The sequence below is a fragment of the Thunnus albacares genome, chromosome 15 (genome assembly GCF_914725855.1).
Source record: "Thunnus albacares chromosome 15, fThuAlb1.1, whole genome shotgun sequence".
NCBI classification, from domain to species: Eukaryota; Metazoa; Chordata; class Actinopteri; order Scombriformes; family Scombridae; genus Thunnus; species Thunnus albacares.
The window spans coordinates 6,347,217-6,368,011 of record NC_058120.1 but is presented as its reverse complement, the minus strand read 5'-3'; the positions used below and the strand labels follow the sequence as shown (position 1 = coordinate 6,368,011).

General features: G+C 40.5%; 1 protein-coding gene across 1 annotated transcript; it reads right to left on the bottom strand.

Moving 5' to 3' along the window:
* Nucleotides 1–1,944: 1,944 nt before the first annotated feature.
* wdr43 (WD repeat domain 43) lies at nucleotides 1,945–20,724 on the bottom strand. Its single transcript, XM_044375293.1, has 18 exons — nucleotides 20,444–20,724; nucleotides 19,225–19,359; nucleotides 18,805–18,926; nucleotides 16,245–16,365; nucleotides 15,867–15,985; nucleotides 15,635–15,737; nucleotides 15,185–15,249; nucleotides 13,863–14,022; nucleotides 13,326–13,412; nucleotides 13,028–13,153; nucleotides 12,419–12,568; nucleotides 11,138–11,224; nucleotides 10,283–10,314; nucleotides 10,024–10,087; nucleotides 5,930–6,043; nucleotides 5,147–5,216; nucleotides 3,197–3,255; nucleotides 1,945–3,028 (listed from the first exon to the last, which is right to left on the bottom strand). The coding sequence occupies exons 1-18, from the start codon at nucleotides 20,648–20,650 to the stop codon at nucleotides 2,891–2,893; spliced, it is 1,959 nt and encodes a 652-aa protein (XP_044231228.1). The 5' UTR covers nucleotides 20,651–20,724; the 3' UTR covers nucleotides 1,945–2,890.
* Between the last annotated feature and the right edge of the window lie 71 nt (nucleotides 20,725–20,795).

Genomic DNA, 20,795 nt, shown 5'->3' with positions numbered 1-20,795 from the left:
AGAGAGAGAGAGCGGGGTTTGACCTATACTGTAATTGCTGCCACTGATATTTGCTACTGGAAAAAATTTGCAGCTGCCATTCACTCATGTCAAAGTTCTCTCTGTACTGTAGCTTGCTGGCTCCTGGCTAAAGTGCTACTTAACTAAAAGAATGATATGAAACCAATTCTTGAACCAAGGTATGGCTGCACGCTGCCGTACTGTCTGTTTTACAAGTGCACTCTGGACATGAGACAGTTGGTATGTGGCCCAGGTTCCTTTATAGAGAAAACAAAGAACACCAGATGAAGATGTGTGATGGATAGTCATGCTATACTTCATAAAATGACCAGGACAAGAGAAGTACTTTCCCGGACATTCAGAGCGTCCCACCAGTCTTTGTCACTCTAAATCACAAAGTGGTGCCACAGCACAGAAGAACGTCCTCGTCCTCTCCAAATTCAGTCATCATAAATTAATTTCCATTTTCCAAATTAAATTCTGATATTGTATATGATCACTGGCAGGTACACAAGGAGGACATAAGGAGGTGAAATTTGGGAGAAGAAGAAGAACATGCATTATCAGCAAAAACAAAGCCAAGAGCAAGGAGAAGAAAGAAAAGATGATTTGTAGGTACAGGTATTTGTCTGCTTGTGCATCCTACAAGTCACCTTGAAACACTTGGTTTCACTTCACTTTGTTCATGTTCTGTCATAATATTGCTACACTTCCTTAATTAGCAGGATTTTTAAAAGCAAACTTTAATGGTTCCTTTTATTTCCTATAAAACCTGTTTGTCACAGTGGGAGTTACCAATAACACCTTTTTCACAGCAGACACTGACTTGTAATAGTGAGAAAAACAAATAAGAGGGAATAAAAGTGGAACTCCTGACAGTAATGATGGCTCACTCCCAGTTGACATGTTCTAGTTAGGTCAGCCACCATGAACAATCAACATTATTCATTATACCTCACAAAAAGGATTCATACTTTACTCATTATGTTTGGTCAGGAGCAGCAGAAACACAGGGAAGTAAATTTTCACAATTAACTTCATATTTTAGTAAAGCACACTTCAGGAAATAATGATTTAAAAAAAAAAAAAAACACCTTGTATTTCCTGTTTAACCTGTGTTGACCTTTACCAATAATGACCTGTTTCACAGCAGATATTTTAACTTGTCCAAGCAGGAAAAGCACAGCTTGAGCTAGTAACTAATGATGCACAAAAATGCAAAATGCAGCAATTAATGTTATTAATTACACCTGTGCTTCTCTTGCTACAACAAACTAAAATACAATTTAGAAGTAGGGTTGAGGTCATTACAACAGGGCAAAAATTTCAAACCACCTATCAGCTCTTTGCCTTCTGACTGCATATCTACAGCGGTGAAAAACACTGTGATAATGAAGATTTAAATCTTGTAGGGAGTCTTCTGACAGTGTGATCCAAGATGCACTCAAATTAAGCTTGAAGAGGGTTGGGTGATATGAAGATATATAAGAGATAATCTAAATTTGTCACCCTTTATATTGTAGTATCTTTCCCTTTAATATCTCTGGTTATATTAGGCCATTAGGGGTAGTGTTGCAAATCAATGAACTGGACTTCTTTATGGCAATATTGTGTTTTTATGATCTTTGCATCAATTAAATTAAGTACTATTATTTATCTGGTATTTAATTTGCTGGATATGCCAAAAACTTACATTCCTGTCTGGTAATTTTATCCTTTACTCAGTTTCTCAGCAGATGTTCAGATGATTTATCAAATAAGAGACCATGCTAGAGGGTTTTATACATACCTTGTCTGAACCAGTCCCATAACCCCTGGTGTAAATCACACCGTAAACACTGCTTTTCAAATAATAACATGTCAAATCAGAAAGCCAGTCTGCATTGTGTACCAGCTCTTACTGTGGCTTTGACACTTCTCACCCCCCACACCAGACACAGTAAGCCATTTTGAAAACCCATTTATTCACCTATTTGAGCAAAGTTCACATTTTCTTTTCCTCAGTTTGCCCCTGTGAGTCTGGGTTCAAGGCAGTGGACATCAGGGCATGCCCGGAAATTAAATGCACAAAAAGAACACGATTAAAACAAGAAGGCTGCAACAAGTCTGGAAATTAAAAAAAGAAAAAAAAAAAAAAAAACTGCATCCAGGAGACTTTACAGGAGTTCATTTAATCCCAAGGATTTCTGGGGGATAGCTGTAGAGGGAAGAGCTCATACAAACACTTCACTGTACATACAGATTTACATTGTGTGGGGACATGATGTATGGTCTTGCCTGGCAAGCCCACCTCTGGATCGAGCAGTATTCTGTACAACAAAGAGGGGCCCTGCATCCCAACTCCAAACCTGCACTGTGAACAAAAAAGGCACGTTCCAGATGGCCTACATGGTCGGTTAGAATGAACCAATCAGTGACAGAGTGCTGTCTCATCTACTGTTAAGCAGGACATACAATATACTGTAATATATTTGTGATGCACTATTTATTATACAATGACAAATCTGGAATGCAGACTGCAGTGTAGGCAAACTGGAACATCACCTGATTATTTCTTCAGTCATTTTCAATGCAAACTCATCAGGCTGTAGAGCTGGGATGCAGACTGAACTGACAAAAGCAGAAGGAGAACTTGCATTCATTTCATTTCGCCCTCCTTTCCAAAATGTTGCATCTGTTCCTCAGACGGGGGAAAAGACAGGGAGCATGACATCACTGTGTTGTGGCGAGGCAGGGGGCCGCACTGCCCAAATTCCAACATGTGTCCCTTAATTTTGTAAAACCATACTTTGTTCTCATAATAAAATCAAAAGCATGAAAATAAAATGAAAGTATATATAACTCTTTCAGGTCCATTTTGTGTATGATTGACATTTCTCCTTGTTTGTTCTCATTCTTCTTCGCTCTCGTTTTCGTGCTCCATGTCTTCCTCCCCGTTTGCTTTGGAATCTGTTCTGCTGTCGGGATCCTCCTCGTCCTCCTCCTCTTGCTCTTCCTTGTCTTCTTCCATCGTCTCCTCTTCCCAATTCTGAGGATTAAAAAAAAAAAAATTAACATCTTAGTGCCAAGTTTGTGTTTTCTTAAGAAAAATGAACAGCTTAAGCAATCAAAAAGCTAACTAGTTCTGCATCAGTGTTGCTGACTTCTTTGAAACTTGGAGGACATCTTTCTGATTGGCCAGTTTAACAAAACTTACATCAGAGTCCTCATCAGGAAGACCTTCATCACCAGAGGCCTCATCTTCATCTGATGATTCTGCAAAGGGCAAGAACAGGAAAAACGAATCCATCAGATGATTTCATAACATCAATACTGGCACAAGCCCTCCTACACGAGGAGACAGAGGGGAGGTGAAAAAGAAAAGAAAAAGTCTTCCGTGCTTTAACTTGCTTATAAATTTCATGCAGAGGGCTGGTATGTATTTGCATTTCAATACCATAGTGGGGCCACCTGGTTATGACAACAATACAGACTGTGTGGTGCAGGAGGGAGGAATGTCAATATGATTTGCTGAGGCTATCTGCTCCATTAGGTCAGCCAGGCACCATCTGCTGCAAACTGTGACCAGTGGACCTTTATACAGAAATGACTAAATATTACAGCATTGTTGGTCATAACTTTAAAAACACTTACATATTACATGACAGGACAATGAGGCAGAGTAATTAATTCATTAATTAAGAATATAATGGCTGAAACACACTTTAAAACCAGAGACGATGCTATTTTTTCATAATCTAACAGCCTCAGAGTGGAGATTTGTTTTTTCTGGACTACAATTATGAATTACATGATGCAGGCTAATTGACATTAAAAAGCTATTTTACTAACAATACATGCTGGTGAACATGGCTGGTTTGCACATCTGCTATAAAAGGATGAAGTCCCGGGAATACAAAGTAGAGGATGAAACAGTTATTATTGTACCCATCATTTCAGCAATCATTGTGAAACAGGCAAATGATGTTTGTAGTTTTGCGGTATGCTGCAAAAAATGTAGGTTTTATTAAAATGAATTTACAACATGTACCATGTCAGACTGACACTATTATCTGCACCACCTCTGGGTGACTGCTGTGCATTTAAAGATCTAATTGTGTATTCTGACAGTTATTTTTAAGCTCTAATTATTCCAGCTGATGCTACAGAATGGCTTATTAATCTATGAGTGATTAATGTACCCATACAGGTACCAGTACAATCAGAGAACTAAAAGATCAATTACATATATCCATTCAAACAGTACAGACAGTCCACACAACCTGACTAAACTATGATTCACAAACTAACTTCCTGTTAGATTCCCATGTTGGCTTCGTGATGGACCCATAACAAGCCAACAGCACAGCACCATCCACACATGAGTGTACAAATCTTTCTGTTCATTGGCTCCTTTTATGAACTTTTTTTGTTAATGAACCTTCACATCTGGACCACTGACGGAGGTATTGGAAATCAAAAGCGCACCTTAATTATTTCATGAAAGCCTATTTTCTGCGTTGTTCAATAAAGCGTTTTATACTGTACGGTAATGAGAAATGAGAGTGAACAGAGTGGGGCCTTGTTGTTCCGCTCAAAGGGGAGGATCTGAACACTGCTGGTCAGGTTGCCAGGCAACAGGAGTCATGTTTGCGTGCGGTGCATTGCCAAGAGTGGCTGCATGATGGGTAACATTGCCTTCATAAATCTTAACCGATTCAGTGCAGTCTTCACAGAGCGTCCTCAAATGACTTAATGGGAATTGACAAGACAATGAATGCCAGTCAAAAAAAAAGTGAGAAAACAATAGTGTGGTCGGATGGTGATTTCAGCAGAGCATCAGTGTGACTTGTTGCACTGCTGCAGCTTGAAGGAGTCACTCCAGTCAATCATCTATCTGAAGTGTTAAACTGATGAGTTGGGGGTTGAAATAAGATTATACCTTTATTCCTGACAGCTGCCACTCGCACTTCACTGCACTCAATCATCACTGGGATTGACAGACTGGCCGAGGTTATGATGCTACACATGAGATTTCAAGGGCCAAAGGAATTGTGATGCCACCAAAGAAGAATGTTTTCAAGGTTTTTGAAGAGCAGGGGGAGCTGGGAAATGGAAGATTAGAACTGAACATAACACGGACACAGTCAGAAGAGCAAACACTTACCCTCTTCATACACCAGCTTAGCTGCGTGGTCAACATCTGTAACTGTGTTGCTGCTGTCACTTGTCGCCACCTAGTGGTAAAGGGGAAGATAGGCATTAGAGGTTCAATTTGCACACAGCACCATCCTTTTTTTTCCCCCAGATCATGACAAGTCACTTTGGCCAATAATTAAATGCATCATAAACTGAGCTTGGAGAGCTATGTTTAGTTTCAGAGAAGAACCTTACAGTTGAATCTCACATATGACATTCACTGCTGTACTTGTATTTGGAAATTGCAAAATAACCAAAGCTTGTGTGTACGTCTCTGTTCATCAGCCCAGTCCTGAAGGCTCACAGTTTCTCTCCTCAACCCTGTTGTTGTGCACTTGATGCAATTAGGGTCTACACATTTTGGATTATATTTGATTAAGGTGTGTAAGAGCAGAAGTGGTGCAAAAACTCTGATGTGAATTCAACACAGGAGCACATCACAAACAGATGAATAAAGATCCTGAAAAGCCACTTTCTGGCCAGAGATGCCTCCAACTGTGACATCACTGCTGCAAAATAAATGCCAATTCCAAGACTGGCAGAGTAATGCATGACATTCATGCAGCAGGTTGAAATGATTCTGAAATCACATTGGGACAATTTACATCTGTGCCTGAATTTATTGCATAGATGATGTCCAGCACAAATCCTATCAGAACCTAGAGTGTCTGTTCACAAGTGATTGCCTGCTGACAACTAGCTTCTCCACATGCAGGGTGCTTTGCTTATTTCTGTGCATGACCATGCTTACCTGTGTCATTAGGAGATACAGTTTCCCATGCAGCTTTGTTAGCTTGTGGAACATCTTCACTCTGCTCTCAATCATGTGATAAAGCACTCCAAGCTGTGTAACCAGGTCTGGCAGCTGTTGGAAACACAGATAGATCAGTTGAAGATAAAAAACAGAAAAGACACAAACAAGGCAGCACATGATGTACAAACCTCTGCTGAGGCCTTATTTTACAGCTTCCAGGGCTTGACATTAACTTTTTGAGGCACTTGCCCTTTGGACAAGTAAAATTACTTTTCACCTATCCAGGCACAAACGTCACTTGTATGGATAAATGACACAAGAAACAAAGAGATGCTGTAACTTTTCAGTTTCACTGAGACTTTAATGCTGTTGTGTTAGAGATCATGGAGTAAAATGTATTCCTTTCACATTGATATTAAGAATGTATTCTTTTAGCCGAGTAATGAATGGCACATAACATGAAGACACTTCTTTTTTATGTTTATGACTTTTAACTTGTTCGGTGGGGCAAGAACATTTCTCTTCCACTTGCCCTACAAAAGATCCACTTGACCCTGACAAGTGGACAAACATAAATGTCAAACCTTGTTTCATATAACATATACATGAGGCTGGACTGGTGTATGTATTAGCAGACTTAGCTTCACATATAACATTGTAGTGGGTGGAATACAATGGATAGGTCACCAACAAGTTCAAGTTTTCTCTTGTTCAGATCAATATCAACAGCAAATGTTACATCTGTGTGACCTCAGAGGTCAGGGGATGTCATCTGGAAATCAAAATGCTTCGGGAAAGGTCATACAGTCCCTCAAAACTCCATAGGTTTCTTGTCTTTGCTGCATGAGTAAATGGGTGTTGAGCTGCTGGTTGTAGTCACACAAACAGAAGGTCTGAGACATGATGTCTGCTATGTGTGGTGGAGGTAACGACTGGAAATTAAAGTCAGGATTAAATATGAATGTCGGAGGAAGTATGCTCAGAAGGATGCTGTGTGTGACTTCCATGTGCTTAGGGAAATCACAATACGACCTGATTGGACTGTGGAGAGTCTAGAGTGTATGTCTGTGCAGAAGGCAGGTACAGTACAAGTTAAAGCCCACTCCAGCCAGTGTCACTTCCTGCTCAACGGTTAATGTTCTTTCTCAAACAGAGATTGGGGGAGTGGTAAAAGTCTGACATAATCCATTACCATGGCAACCAGATTACCGTTCTAGCACACTGGTGATGTGTTGGAATGGCAGGGTTTTCCCTGCCTATCTAACTCACAGGCAGGCAGCCTTTGTATTACTAGCCGCCACCTTTGTTGAAAGTTCCGGCATTTGATGTTGACGAAATGAAAAAGGTGGAACTCAACTGCGAGTGCAAGTGCAGCGCAGCACGTGGACAGTCTACAGCACGCACATGCTGGAGTACATCTTCACAAAATGCAGCGGTTGCAAGCATGTTTTGATTTAATGACTAAATAATTACCTTTATGAGACGAAAGTTAAGCATATTTTGAATTTTCTACACCATCACTCAGACTAACGTTAGCTGAGCGGAGCAGCAAACTCCAGCAGTAACAAACAAGACCAGCTGACCAATACACATTGCAGCATTAAACAACTTACACCAACTCTGAGGTGAAGAAAATAACTTGGTTCTAAGTCTTTTTCACCTCAAAAACCCTGTGCCCCCCCCAGCATCTTGGACAGTGATGTCTTTCCCCAGAGCTAACGGTGCAGCAGAGAGGCTGCTCTTCACTACTGGAGACATGACGTTAATAACAACACAGCAGAGCATTCCTTCTCATCCTCATTTTGTTATTCTCATAGAGGCAGGAGACTGTAAGATGCTTTCACATTAATTAATTAATTAATTATTGCAGTTAACATTTTGAAATGAAAAGGCTGTGGACCACTTGTCTTAAACGCCAGTTATGTTTCATATTATATTTCAGTGGACTAAGAACCCTGGTGAATGGTTTGGCACATACTGGAGCAAGAGACTGAAAATAGTGCCCCCTTTTCTATTCATTCAATCAAGAAATGGTTTCCAATCAAGAATCAATTCTGAATTGAATGGGCACCTGAGTATCGTGATAGTATTGAATCGGGAGATAAGCATATTGTCCCAGACCAACAAAATGAACACTGTCATTTGTCACAATATTTATCTTTCATCTCTTGGTTCCATCTTCATATAAAATTTAAATCCCAATAAACACTTTGTCTCTAAAATCGTGATTTGTTTTCACTTAAGTGCACAACACTCTGAGGTGCATGCACAAACTGTGTAAGCCGCACCACGCACATTCTTCAACCTTAGCCACACTTGTCTCAAAAACATCCAGGGAAAACCCTGAATGGTAGTGATATTATAGCCTAACCTGTCCACTTACTATGTCATTAACTATATAGACTAGGTCACATGTCAGTAACAGAGATACACAATGAAACCTTGCTTTATTTTTTAGTAAATATTTGTAAGTTTTCCTCCTCAGTGGCCAGGCCCAGTTACACAAGGGTACAAAAGCTTGCATTGCACCCTCAGTTTAATATTTTGCACCCTCAGTTGAAACTTGAATAATAAATGCCATGGGCAGAGGCCCACGGACTGTGTGCTGTATGCACACCTGCTATTTTGGTTCATGTGTGTGCAGCAGCGCGACGTGCAAAAGGGCTGAGTGAAGGTGGATATAAATCAGTGGGTGTGGTGATTATTAAATACTCTCTCAGTCAGTCACATCACTGCTGTCATAGCTCTGAGACAGCTGTGCCAATCACAGTTAACGATGATAATGTTAGCTCAACAACAGAAAGCTTTTCTTCAGGAAAAGTCTGGACAGATCAGTGTCATGACATGAACACACATCACCACAAATCTGCAGCCAAAGACAGATGGAGTAGTTGTTTTTATCAGTCAGTTGCTATAATAACAATAGAAATAAAAAAAAAAAAAGATTTGGTATATGATTATATCAGACCGATGCTATTTCAACAATAATTCTAATGTATCTCGCCTCGTAAATGGTCACATAGTTTGGTTATTAATGTTACACAACAGCATTTGCACTGCAATGTGTTTCAGTGATAAAACATGAGACATTACTTTAGCTAAAAGGAAAGTTGGAAAAGAGGCTTTGATGAACTCTGCTGACCCAACATCTCCTTCATAAAAAGCAGAATATTGACTTATAACCATCTAATGTGTGTAGAGGTGTGTATGGTTATATTGTAGCAGCCTGGTGTTGTTTTCAGGTGATTTAATGAAGGTAAACATATCAGTCGTGCTGCCTTCAGATGCTGCAGGGATTTAATGAACTGAAGGAGAAGCTTTTCATACAGTATAAGGCAGAGCATGTTTTTGCCTGCCTGGGGCAGCTTTTTCCAAGGGGAGTCAAGTTTTTTGCTCGCTGCTTTTGCGTTGCTGAGTGCCTCATGTTTTTGCAGGAGTGCCCTGAATGCCTCTAGTTGAAAAAAACGGAAAAGTGCCAAACGTCATTTGCATCTTTCCCCATTGTCCATTTGGATGAATTGAGAGACGGACCTTTCTTTGGTGGTGATGTCGACAAGTAGAGAAAACCAGAGTGGTCTGGGACAAACTAGTGGTGGCTGATACCTGGAGCTATATTTACTTTACCAACCGTAGTTACCTTGATCTGAACAGAAAACAACACTCCTGGAGTGAATTTACTACAAAAAAAAAATTGCAGTAAGCTGCTCTTTTTTTAAAGCAGCTTTTAAGCAATCCGTTGTTGCAGCACATCTGCAGCAAGTATTTAGTTTGAAACGCAGCACTTGATACTGTATCAGTAGCCTATGTGCATTGACAAAAACAAAAGGGAATTTATGAGGATGATGTAAGACTACAGCGTTCTACTACAGTCATATGTTATCGCTCCGTTTTAGCAACAGCTTCAATTTTTGAACTTTGAGCGCAAAATTAAGTTATTTGTCAAAAAATATTTGGTGAACAGTGTGGCTAATCAACATTGTCAGGAAATGACACAGAAACATAAAATATGTTAAAGATGCCCAAATAGACTGGAGGGGGGCTTTAAACATATAAAGCAACTGGAGTCATATGAGTAGTACAGGTAGACTCACCGAAGCCAGGTATGATGTGTGGTGCATGAGCACAGCTTTGAGCCACCGTACCATTAGAACTGCCCTGTAGAAAGAAACATGTGTATGAACGGTCAGGTGGGAACCAAACTAGTCCATTATGTATATCTACATGATGTGAGACATTGTTGTTTTCATCATGTGAAAAGCAGCTGCATTAGTGACTAGTGATTATGTGTACAACCACTGTTAACTTAAGCCAATTAAATGCTTAGAGTTGATCTGTCAAGCTTTCACTTACGTAAAAGGGTGCCCTTGGAGCCTCTTTGTGATCTACAGAGAGAGAGATAAGGGGTTGATTAAAAACTGCAGTAAATCATGGAACAACCTTAACACAACTTCACTTACAAATCCTGCTAGTGTGACAAAACATCTGGGCAGGTTCATGCAGCTTCAGACCAGACTGCTGACTAAGTGTCACAGAAGAGCATGTTTTTTCTTTTTTTGTTAATTTTTACATTGGCAAAGCGGCAAATACCACAGCTCGAGGCTGAAGCCAATGTAGAAGTACCTTAAAGTGCAATGTTATCGATGGCTGCTAGATGCTACAATTGACTTCCATTCAAAAAACATCAGCTTCTCTCTAGAAAAAGTCTTTTTTTAGTCATTTTTTTCCAATGAGTCATTATGGTCTCAATCTCTAAATTGAAGCCCTCTAATAAGTGTGCTGGTGGTCATTTCAGAAATGATTTCTCAGTTAATAAGATGTGAAGACCTATAGTAGCTTTGATGTCTGCTGTGTGGGCGTTGATTGACAGCTGTGATTGACAGTTGTCTCACTTGCTGCTCTCCCCGGCTCTGGCACTCGCACTGAGTCGGACTATTGTCACAATACTTCACAAAGTTTAATATTACATGATTACAATACCTGCCCTGTTAGCACAGTTTAGCTTAAGTAGCTAAAGTAAGCCTAAATACGTTAGTGTGAAAGGCAACACCCTGCACTCCTTATCTGGAAGGTCCTGGCTCCAAACGGAAAAGATGGTGCCGACCATGAGCTGCAATTCTGGGCTTCAAATCGGCTTCAAAGCAAACCAATGGGTGACTCACACCCCACTGTGTCCATCTTTATATACAGTCTATGGTTGACACTCACCTCTTCCACCAATGGTAAAACAGCAGGGAGGGGTAACCGAGCAACCGTTTTCTTTATCACCATCTCTTTGCGAGTCTGGAAAACTTTCTGTAGGAGAGAAAGGAAACCACATGTAGCTGCAAATTTTTGACACATTTAAAGAACAAATTTAAGTTTATACCTAGATGAGCAGTGTGCTTTGCACCCCTCGCAGTGTTTTGTCTTGTCCTGTCCTGCCTGTCTGACAGTAGCCCACATACATATAAAAAGCCTACACATAGTACTGATTCTCACTCCGCAGGGGTGGGTCCAGGAGAGGGTGCTGTCCTCGCAGCGACCCAATCCCACCTGTCGAAGAGAACACTTTTCCAAATCCAGGGAATGGTAATAATGTACCATATTATAAATGTCTTTTGCACAGGCCAAAAGATAAAAAACTATTATTTAAAAAGAAAAAATCAGCTTCCTTAACTATAAAAACTTTGAAAGGTTTAGGCTTTTATAAGACAGACTTTGAAAGATGGTTTGGGATACACACCCAAATCAATTTAAGTTTTGGCTGGTACTACATTTGCCTTTTTAACCTTCTGAATGGTAAGTGGGCAAAATCTTTGTACAAAACAAACTTCAAATTAGGTCTGAGCAATATATCGATGTTATAAATTAATACTGTGATATGAGACTTGATATCTTCTTAGAGTTTGGATATCGTAATTGGAGCTGCAATGATTAGTCAATTAGTTGACAACTATAAAATTAAAATCACCTATTATTTTGATAAGTGATTAATCATTTTGAGTCATTTTTTTAAGAAAAGAAGGCCAAATTCTCTGATTCCAGCTTCTCCCATGTGAATAGTTTCTGGTTTCTTTAGTCCTCTATGACAGCAGACTGAATCTTTGGGTTGTGGATGGTACAAAATAAGACATTCATCTCGGCTTTGGGAAGCAGTGATCCACATTTGTCCCCATTTTCTAACATTTTATGGACCAAACAACTAATTGATTTATCAAGACATTTACTGATAATAAAAATTATTGTTAGTTGTAGCCCTAATAGCAATATCATGAATAAGTGTTGTCTTTTCCTGGTTTCAAAGGCTGCATTACAGTAAAGTGATGAATTTTCTGAACTTACCAGACTGTTCTAGCTGTTCTACTGTTTGTCTTTACCCACTTAATCATTATATCCACATTATTGATGATTATTTATCAAAAATCTATGTAAATATTTTGTGAAAGCACCAATAGTCATCCCTACAATACTGTAACAATATCAATAGACTAAACTAAATTCACTTACATTTAGGATGTTGGCATCATTACTCTCCAGACCCTGCACCAGCAGCACTGCAAAATTGTCTGTCTGTAAAGAGGGCGTCCCTTTAGGAGCTCCCTTCTCAGAGGAGACTGTAGACAGATCAATTTCACCTAGTCGCTCCGCTATTGACATCTGCAGGAGAAAAGAATGACTTTAGCTGAACAGGAATTGGATAAATTCAGTGGGTGAACATATTGTATCAGCCAGTCTTACCCAGACTGAATACCATTACCACATCACGTAAAAGAAAACATGTAAAGTCAAAATTCAAAACATGTTCTCATATTTAAATGAGTCAGTTTTTTGTAACTGGAATGTGGAAAGAAACTGGCAATGACAACTGGTAAATGACTGAAGAGGTCTCCAACTACTGAAACATGAGTGAACTCATGCAGATATTGTCATCAAGCAGTTTAACCTTTTATTCACGTGGTGAGGGTTTACTTGTGTGCCCTTGGACTAGAAAGAGCATACATCTGAACACACAAGCAACATCTACTGGTTGATTATGAGGCCAAAATGCTAACAGGAGGAGGAACATACCGATGCAGTGAGCCATGTGTGGTGCATCATCAGCAACACTCAACATACCTCTTTAGTGTCTGTGTCTTTTTTCCGTTTCTCTGATCCCTGTGAGGTTCCCTTCACTGGGGCTTGATGACCAGGAAGCCCTGGGACCAACACTCTGCTTTTGGCGTTGACAATTGGGGTTTTCACCTGGAACGGGGAATGAAATTCATAATTTTCATCTTCAGTCACAATAATAGTTTGAAGTCATTTAGAGTACACATAAAATGGCCAATCAAATCATATGGTGAGTGAAATGAAGTCATGCAACATGCATCATCTTCTGGGCTCATATTAAGCGATGTGAAGTACTGATAGTCACCTTGGAAACGGCAGTTTCCATGGAAAGAGACAAGCTGGTCTGAACATCACGGGTCAAACAGACATGTCTGTCTGTGGTGTTGATCTCCTGTAAAAATGGAAGAGAGCAAGATGGAAAGTCAATGAGGAGCTGAACCCACACTGGTTTTTAAAGGCTGATAATGTTGTGTGAGGTATCTTCATATTTAACAAATCACCAGTTAAGACGAGGATTCAGAATTTAATTCTCTTCATGGAAACTACAAAAGCTCAAACAAAACTTCATCTCACAGCTGGCACACACCTGCAACTAAGATTTATCATACCGTATGCTTAATGAAAGCTTACTATCCACCATGTGGAACACAATTCACAACCACATGTTTCTGATGCCCAGGAAACTTTTACAATGACTTTTCAGTTTTGACCACTGTAATTTAAGAAAATAACTTTCGGAGCCTATTTACACAGCTGTATATGGGGAAGAGGCTCTTTCAAATAAGCTGCACAATGATTGGACATCACACTTGTGCATTTCAGGAGCCCCCTGTGTACTCACCACTTTCTCCATAACCGGCTGCAGGTGGTTGCCATAAGCCAGCAGCACAGTCCTAATGTCAGCTCTGAGGGCGGCTGCCAGCAGGGGGATTGGCACCGGGGAGTCCTTCGTATCTGACATCTGCACCGTACATGAGGGTGCGAGGGGCTTCTTACAGGGCCTGTGGGGACCGATGTTTAGACCCAACATGAGCATAGCAAATACACAAAACTGATTTAACTTTACATGGTGAGATTCATTATTCGACAACAGGATCTGACACTCCACACTATACAAAATGTAGAATTACTGCAGAGAGCAGAAGTGAATATTCCTTCATCTGCTGGCAGTGCACTGTCTGCTAACAGCCAATAGGGGGCAAATACTCTAACAGAGTGAGTGAATGAGAATTACTCAGGTGATCTGCATTGAAAACTCAAGTGCTTCTCCTATATTCATTCTGCAGTGGCGGTCACCATGAGTGCTGCTGCTAAAATGTCACACGACCATTAATATCAATGGGCTACTATTTATTTTCACTCGCACACTGTGCGAGCACAATAACACCCTACGTTACTGTGGAACAGTTTTGAGTCATTCTCTCTCCTCATTCTTCAAATGAGATCTTTGTGAAGGGTACTGTTACAAGAGTGGTATAGCTCCATTAAAGAATAGAGCAGTGCGTAATGCGTGTGCGTAGTGAGTGTGTAGTTGAGTGAGCAGCAGAAAAGTGATGGTGAATGCAAGTGGAGCAGAGTAAAAGGTTCAGAATGAGTTGTCAATCTGGCAGTAAATGTACAGTACAGGCTACAGTGTGTCAGTTAATAAATGCTACAGCTTCTCAAGACCAAAAAAAGTCTCCTCTATTGAAGGGGGTTAGCCCTGAAGTTAGTGACAATCCGTTAGCCTAACCTGAAAAGGCTCACTTAAGGTGGACTGACCTTTAAGGTGGACCAGTAACTCTCACTTTAGTGTCAATCTCAACCGCTCTTAAATAGAGAACGGAGAAATGTCTGGCTGCTGAGTTTCTTCTGAGCAAAGAGGGAGATTTTCCTCATAGAGGTGGAAGGTTTATGACGTTATCTGTATCATATACTATAAGGTAGCAAAATCAATGCAGTGAAGAGGTACCATTCTCTTTGTTGTTGTAATGAAATCTGGGTTTATGAATAAAAGCTCAAATTTAATCGGCTCAGTGTGGACAAACTCCAAGTTGAATCTTAAGAGTGAAAGACAAATTATTTTCTTGAACAGCAGGAAGCAAATGCATGGTGCTCAAGGGTTTTTTCATACCTTACACTGTTATATTGCTTAGCACAGTTTACAGTGTTTTAAGGGCTTACCCATTTAAAAAGTGCTCAAAGAGATGCAGCTGCCCATCCTTACACACCACTGCCAGCCTCACCGCCTGTGCAAAAGAAGTAACACCACACACACAGACATTTGCATATGGTAAATAGGTAATACAAAACAGGAAATATTTCTGTATAACTCTTACATAATTGCAACACAGAGAGAAACAATTTAGCAGGGTTTTAAGCATATGTTTAAATCCCATGTTCTCTCCCAATAACCATATCCACAGTGATGAACACTCGTTTAGCCATTTCCACACAATTAAGTTACCCAGATGGGGTTCAACAGTGTGTTCACCAATGTCCGCAGTTTTTATTCAGAGTTCCTATCATTTACCTCATTCTGTCATTGTGAACACAGACTGAACTTATTTGATTCATAGGGCATAACTGACATTTCAGTACAAATACAGACAACATTACACTCGTCTCTCTGACCTCTTCCTTGCTGTTGGATGTGACAAGGTCGATGTGCTGTGGCTCGTCCGTCAGAGTGAAGGACACCACTGAGTTCTTGTCCTTTCCGTCTTCTCGAACTTGCCTACGATGAGACGGCTTTATATCAGTTACACAAAAACACAAGTATGGCATCATAACCAGCCAGACAACAGCCGTATGTCTTATACTGAAGATCAGCTCTGGCTGACCTTGCCGCTGTCTTTGTACTCACCATACACTAAGCAATCGATCGTGTGCAGCACCAGACAGGAAATAGAGACCGTTACTGTCAGGAGGTCGTGTGGTGGCAAAGCGCAGGGTCGTCACAGCTGTGGAGTGGCCTGTGAATTTCTGCAGAGAGGAAAAACAACAAAGAGCAGGACAATTGGGTCAATTCTGCTCTTAAAAGGTCAGAGCCATGTTTGACTGGTTTATAGCCTTCAATGCTTCTCTTAGCTCCGCTTACTGTAACTATGATCCAACAACCGCATTTAACACCGCTGACCCTTTCAAAGTAAAGCAACTAACATAACATAATAAAACCAGAATATAACAGTTGAGCTCTGTATAACACATCTATAAATGTGAATATGAAGACAGTGAGACTCACCCTGTAAACCTCCTTGGTGTCCAAGTCCCACATCTTGATTATCTGTCCGGCTGAAAGCAGCAGTTTGCCGTCAGGGCTCACACATAAACTGGTCACTGCTGCACGGTCCGCCTTCCACTTACTGTGTCAACAAAAGAGATTGGAGCACGTATTTATTTAATGGTTTAAGTTTTATCTTCAAACTGTGTGTTTATGGGATTCAATTTCTTCTTGTTTTGACATTATTCACTAGTGCATCAGAAACACCTGCTCTGTTTCCATTATTGTGAGATCTAAGCAAGGCTTCCTGTATTGTGTCTGATATGGCAGCACTTTTCTGGTGTTGTATTTGAGTGAAGAGCTCAGATTTCTTCAACAGCTTCTAACTCATTGCTGCACTCTACCAGAAAGGAGCAGTAAGTGGATGTGGACCACAAATGGGCTTTCGTGAGCATCGAGTGAGGATTCATGGTGACATTAAAGTTCATGGTGACTGTGTTGCTACTAAATCAATCACCAGAGAAATGGTGTTCAGGAAGAAGTACAGCGATACTAAATGTACAGTGGTATAGTCTACAATGATAAAACTAGCTGGTGTATTTCAGTGCTTGTGAGCTAAGTGTTATGTCTGACTTCTGTTGCAAAGCTAGCTACTTAGAGGCATTAAGTAACATCCACATTCTGATTTTTGAAACTATCAATGTCTTCTACATTAGGGAGCAGCTGAGACATAAGGCAGCAACTTTGGGGGGGTACTAACATGTGCTGTGTATAAGTTAAAACAAATGAGACTGACCCATCTTTTTTTGAGCCAACTACAAGAGCTTTTTGAGTTTGAGAAGTGAAGGTTTAACAGAGTGAAGGCAGGACAAAGTTTACGAGAACAAAAAAAGAAAGAGCACCAGAACCAGTTGGTGGTAGATATCTTCACTTATTCATAGCCATGAATAAGTAAGACATCTATTGTTTCTTAAGCAAAGCAGATATTCCTATGTGCCCGAATATGTAAACTCAATAAATAACTTATGGCACTCCATTCTGCAGAAGAGACCTAATGTAAATGTCTCCTGGTCTGTATAAATACCAGCCAGTCTGGTATATTACAAGGATTTTCAACCACTGCATCTTTCAGAGTGAGCTTTTTCTGCCACTGGACCTCAACTCGATTCTTCCAACTTTTACAAACACCTAACTTCTACTCAAGCCATCTTTGGTAAATTTTCTTATGAATTACGGTCTTGTTTTAACTTTGAAACTTTCAGCCCAGCTTTGGCTCTGAATGATGGCCTGATACACTGGTCAAGAATTTTTTAATAAGCAGGGCAGGTCCAGTACTGCGGATGACTGAACTGCAGACAACAAGAACACATAAAGCAGCCAGCAGTTCTAATGAATGATGTCCTCAAAGCTGCTTCAGGTTAAAAAAAAAGACAGCTTTGCTCCTGCTGCTGCAGCATTTTGCAGATGGACAGTGTCTCCAAAGTGCTGCAATTGTTTGAAAACGACCTGCGGGCTTTAGTGGTTGTCCATGTCTCCAAGAGGTCTGCCAAATCCAGTTCTGAAACTCCAGAACAACATTACTCTTTCCACATATAATATATACAGATACATTGTTTGTGATTAATGGAGACTTTCAGGGTTTCCAGCAGACATCCTGCCTCCACTCACGTCAAAAGAAATTGCACTTTTTTGAAATATCTTAGCTTTGTGGAAAACAAACCGAGGTACTAATTTACATAGCAAAGGCCATGTATTTACAGAGTGAGCTGACAGTTTAGATCATATTCTAGTAACTAAATTGATCGCGAGACAAGATACTTAAAGATCTGTCTGATTCAGCTCGGCAGATGACTGATCAATCACACTGTATGTTTTTACAAGTGGGGAAAGTCGATGCCAACGACTCAGTCAGTCACTGCTGTCACCCATCAGAGTCTTATTCCAGTTGAAGTTGGTTTACGGCTATAAAAGAACAATGCAGAAGCTACTCATTTTTAGCTGGCCCTGACTGCTGCTTTCGCCTGTTACAATGGAAAACATGACCGTCATATCAGCTGCAACTAATTGATGCTAATTCTGTAACAGCCAAAATAGACAAAAAAATGGACTGATGTTTTATTAACGCTCTCTGCAAGCTGGTGTCTGTACTTCTGTCTTTGTGATTTAAAAGACACATCACTCTGTAATGCTGCTATATGACTGAGTGGACTGTGTTTTGATGACGATGATGCATGATCCTGGAAACAATGTCTTGAGAGTCTGAGACAGATGAAACGGAGATCATCTTTACACTTTTACTGGTTAGAGTGAAACTGAAAACAGGCTTAATTTTCCTTCACATTTCGTCTGGCTCTGTACTACAGTCTACAGCTCTCTCAGGATGTGAGATGTTGTTTCTTTTTAATAAATAAGACGTTAAAAATCACACCAGTGTGACTTTAATGTGTAGTGGTTCGGTCAGCTCTGGACACAGGTTTCATTCCCAAATCTAATCAGGAGGAACTCCTGAATTCTTTCCCATAATGATTTTAAAAAACAAAGCACAAAACATTGTATCTCTACTAATAAAGTAGATACTGACCTTCGTGTCTTGCCTGTCTGCAGGTCCCACTCTATAATATATGTGTCATCTGAGCCGCTGTATAATAAACTGTCTTCAGGGTGCCACTGGACACAATTCACTCCTCCACTATGGCCTCCATCCTGACAGAGACAGAGAATCATATGGTTAACAGTGGTGAACAAACTGCTCCATTACTGAATTAAACACTTAGAGGCTGCTCATGCAATACAGCATGACAACTGCCTAACATTTCTCACTTTGACAAAAGCATTTTTCACATACAAATTCAGTTCAAAGTTAGAGATTCTACAAACTCTGATCAATATATATATATTTTTAACATTTTACAGTTTAAATACACTCTTGGCGTCTATCATCATATAACACTTCTGTAGGATATAATAGTATACAAGCCAGTGTTCTAAATCTCAAACTCACCAGGGTACAGTGCAGTGCTCCCTTTACTGTACTGTAGATGAGCACAGTGCCCGCTGCTGTGCCCATTGCCAGCAGGTCTGCCTTCTCCTCCACCTGCCCTGCCTCCGATTTCCTCTTCTTCCTCTGAGGCCCCTCCTGAAACACAGCACATTTGTAACATTTACCTACTAAACATTACTAATAATGACACAGGTATGAGATGCTCGGCACATACGCTTGACTCTATATTTACTTGTATCACAATTTTCACTAATTAAAATCACTGACCATTTGATATTTTAGATCAGCACAATAACAGCTGATAAAAGCCAGTGCTGTATTTGACAAACTGCTACTCATTGATATTTAAAAAAAAAAAAAAAAAAGCAAGCTGAACAATCTAACAGCAAGTACTGCCATTAATTATAAAATATCATGAACACAGGATGCAAAATTATCTTTTCTGTCCACCGGCCTAATGGCTAGTGAATGTTCAAATTTTACCAGCTACTCAACATATAACCATTACTTTTTTGGCTGGTGAGTGAAGCAAATCTACCAGTCATTTGCATATTTTACCAACATTTGGCTGTTGGCTGGTGGTTGGTGCCAATTTTGTGCCCAGCATGGACACATCAAATCACTTTGTATCAGAAGTAATAAGATCCATAGTTTAATTCTTGTCATAACTTAAGGCATATTTTCTTGTTTTAAACTGATAAATTGTATTACTAGGCCAGGAGATACTCTACAATGAAGCAAAACTTTCTGAACCTCTCCTTCTCAACGTGTCATGGTGGCACACGCTTCTGAAGCTTTGGTGGACTTAAAATAACGAGTTTATTTGCAATGTCGACTGTCTAAAAGACAAAACCACATAATTGGTCGTGGCAGTTTAGCTGCGGCAAGTATTCTTGAAAGTTACTTCGATGTTGAAGCACCAAATTGAGACACTGTCCGTGTTTTCTTGTGACTACCATGTGGGACTAACATGTGCGTCCTGCGCAGCTGTTGAAAGCTAACTAGCAGCTAACGCGGCTGACCCGCTAAACAAGTCAGCGTCGGATACATGAAAGCATCCGTATTAACTCATAGCAGAGCGCTCCCAGCTTTCTATACACTTTCTACTGTGAATACTGACACTTTTCTTGTTCAAGCGTGTTAACTTCTCTGAGAAGTCCGTCCCAGACAGCTTCTTAAGGCCTCACTAGCTTACATAGCTAACAGCAGGCTCACGTACCTTCACTGTTCGGCATGGTCCCCACGATATGCAGCTACAAGTGGCACTCAAATGGGCTGAAGGCACATATTCCTGGTGAAGTGTTTTACTGTCTGTGTTCCAAATGCGAAGTCTGCCATCCTGGGCACACAAGGCTAAGTACTGTCGTGATTTGGGTGAAAAAACGCAGGGGAGCTGCAGTGGAGAGCTGCCACTATCGGCCGCCATTTCTGCAGCGCTGCTTGCGTCTGCGTGTCGGGGTTTACACAAAACCACGTGTGGCCCTCCGCGGACATGCGCGGCACAGCGTCAGGAGCACCGCCCTTCCCATTGGCTGCTGCCACACAACTAGCGGCATTATGCTGCCTTCAAG

Excerpts from the sequence above, each read along its gene's own strand:
- wdr43 (XM_044375293.1), bottom strand. The coding sequence starts at position 20,650 with ATGGCGGCCGATAGTGGCAGCTCTCCACTGCAGCTCCCCTGCGTTTTT. Across the intron at positions 15,986-16,244 it reads ACACCAAGGAGGTTTACAGG|AAATTCACAGGCCACTCCAC; the intron begins GTGAGTCTCACT and ends TCCTCTCTGCAG. Across the intron at positions 13,154-13,325 it reads TGGAAACTGCCGTTTCCAAG|GTGAAAACCCCAATTGTCAA; the intron begins GTGACTATCAGT and ends TCCCCGTTCCAG.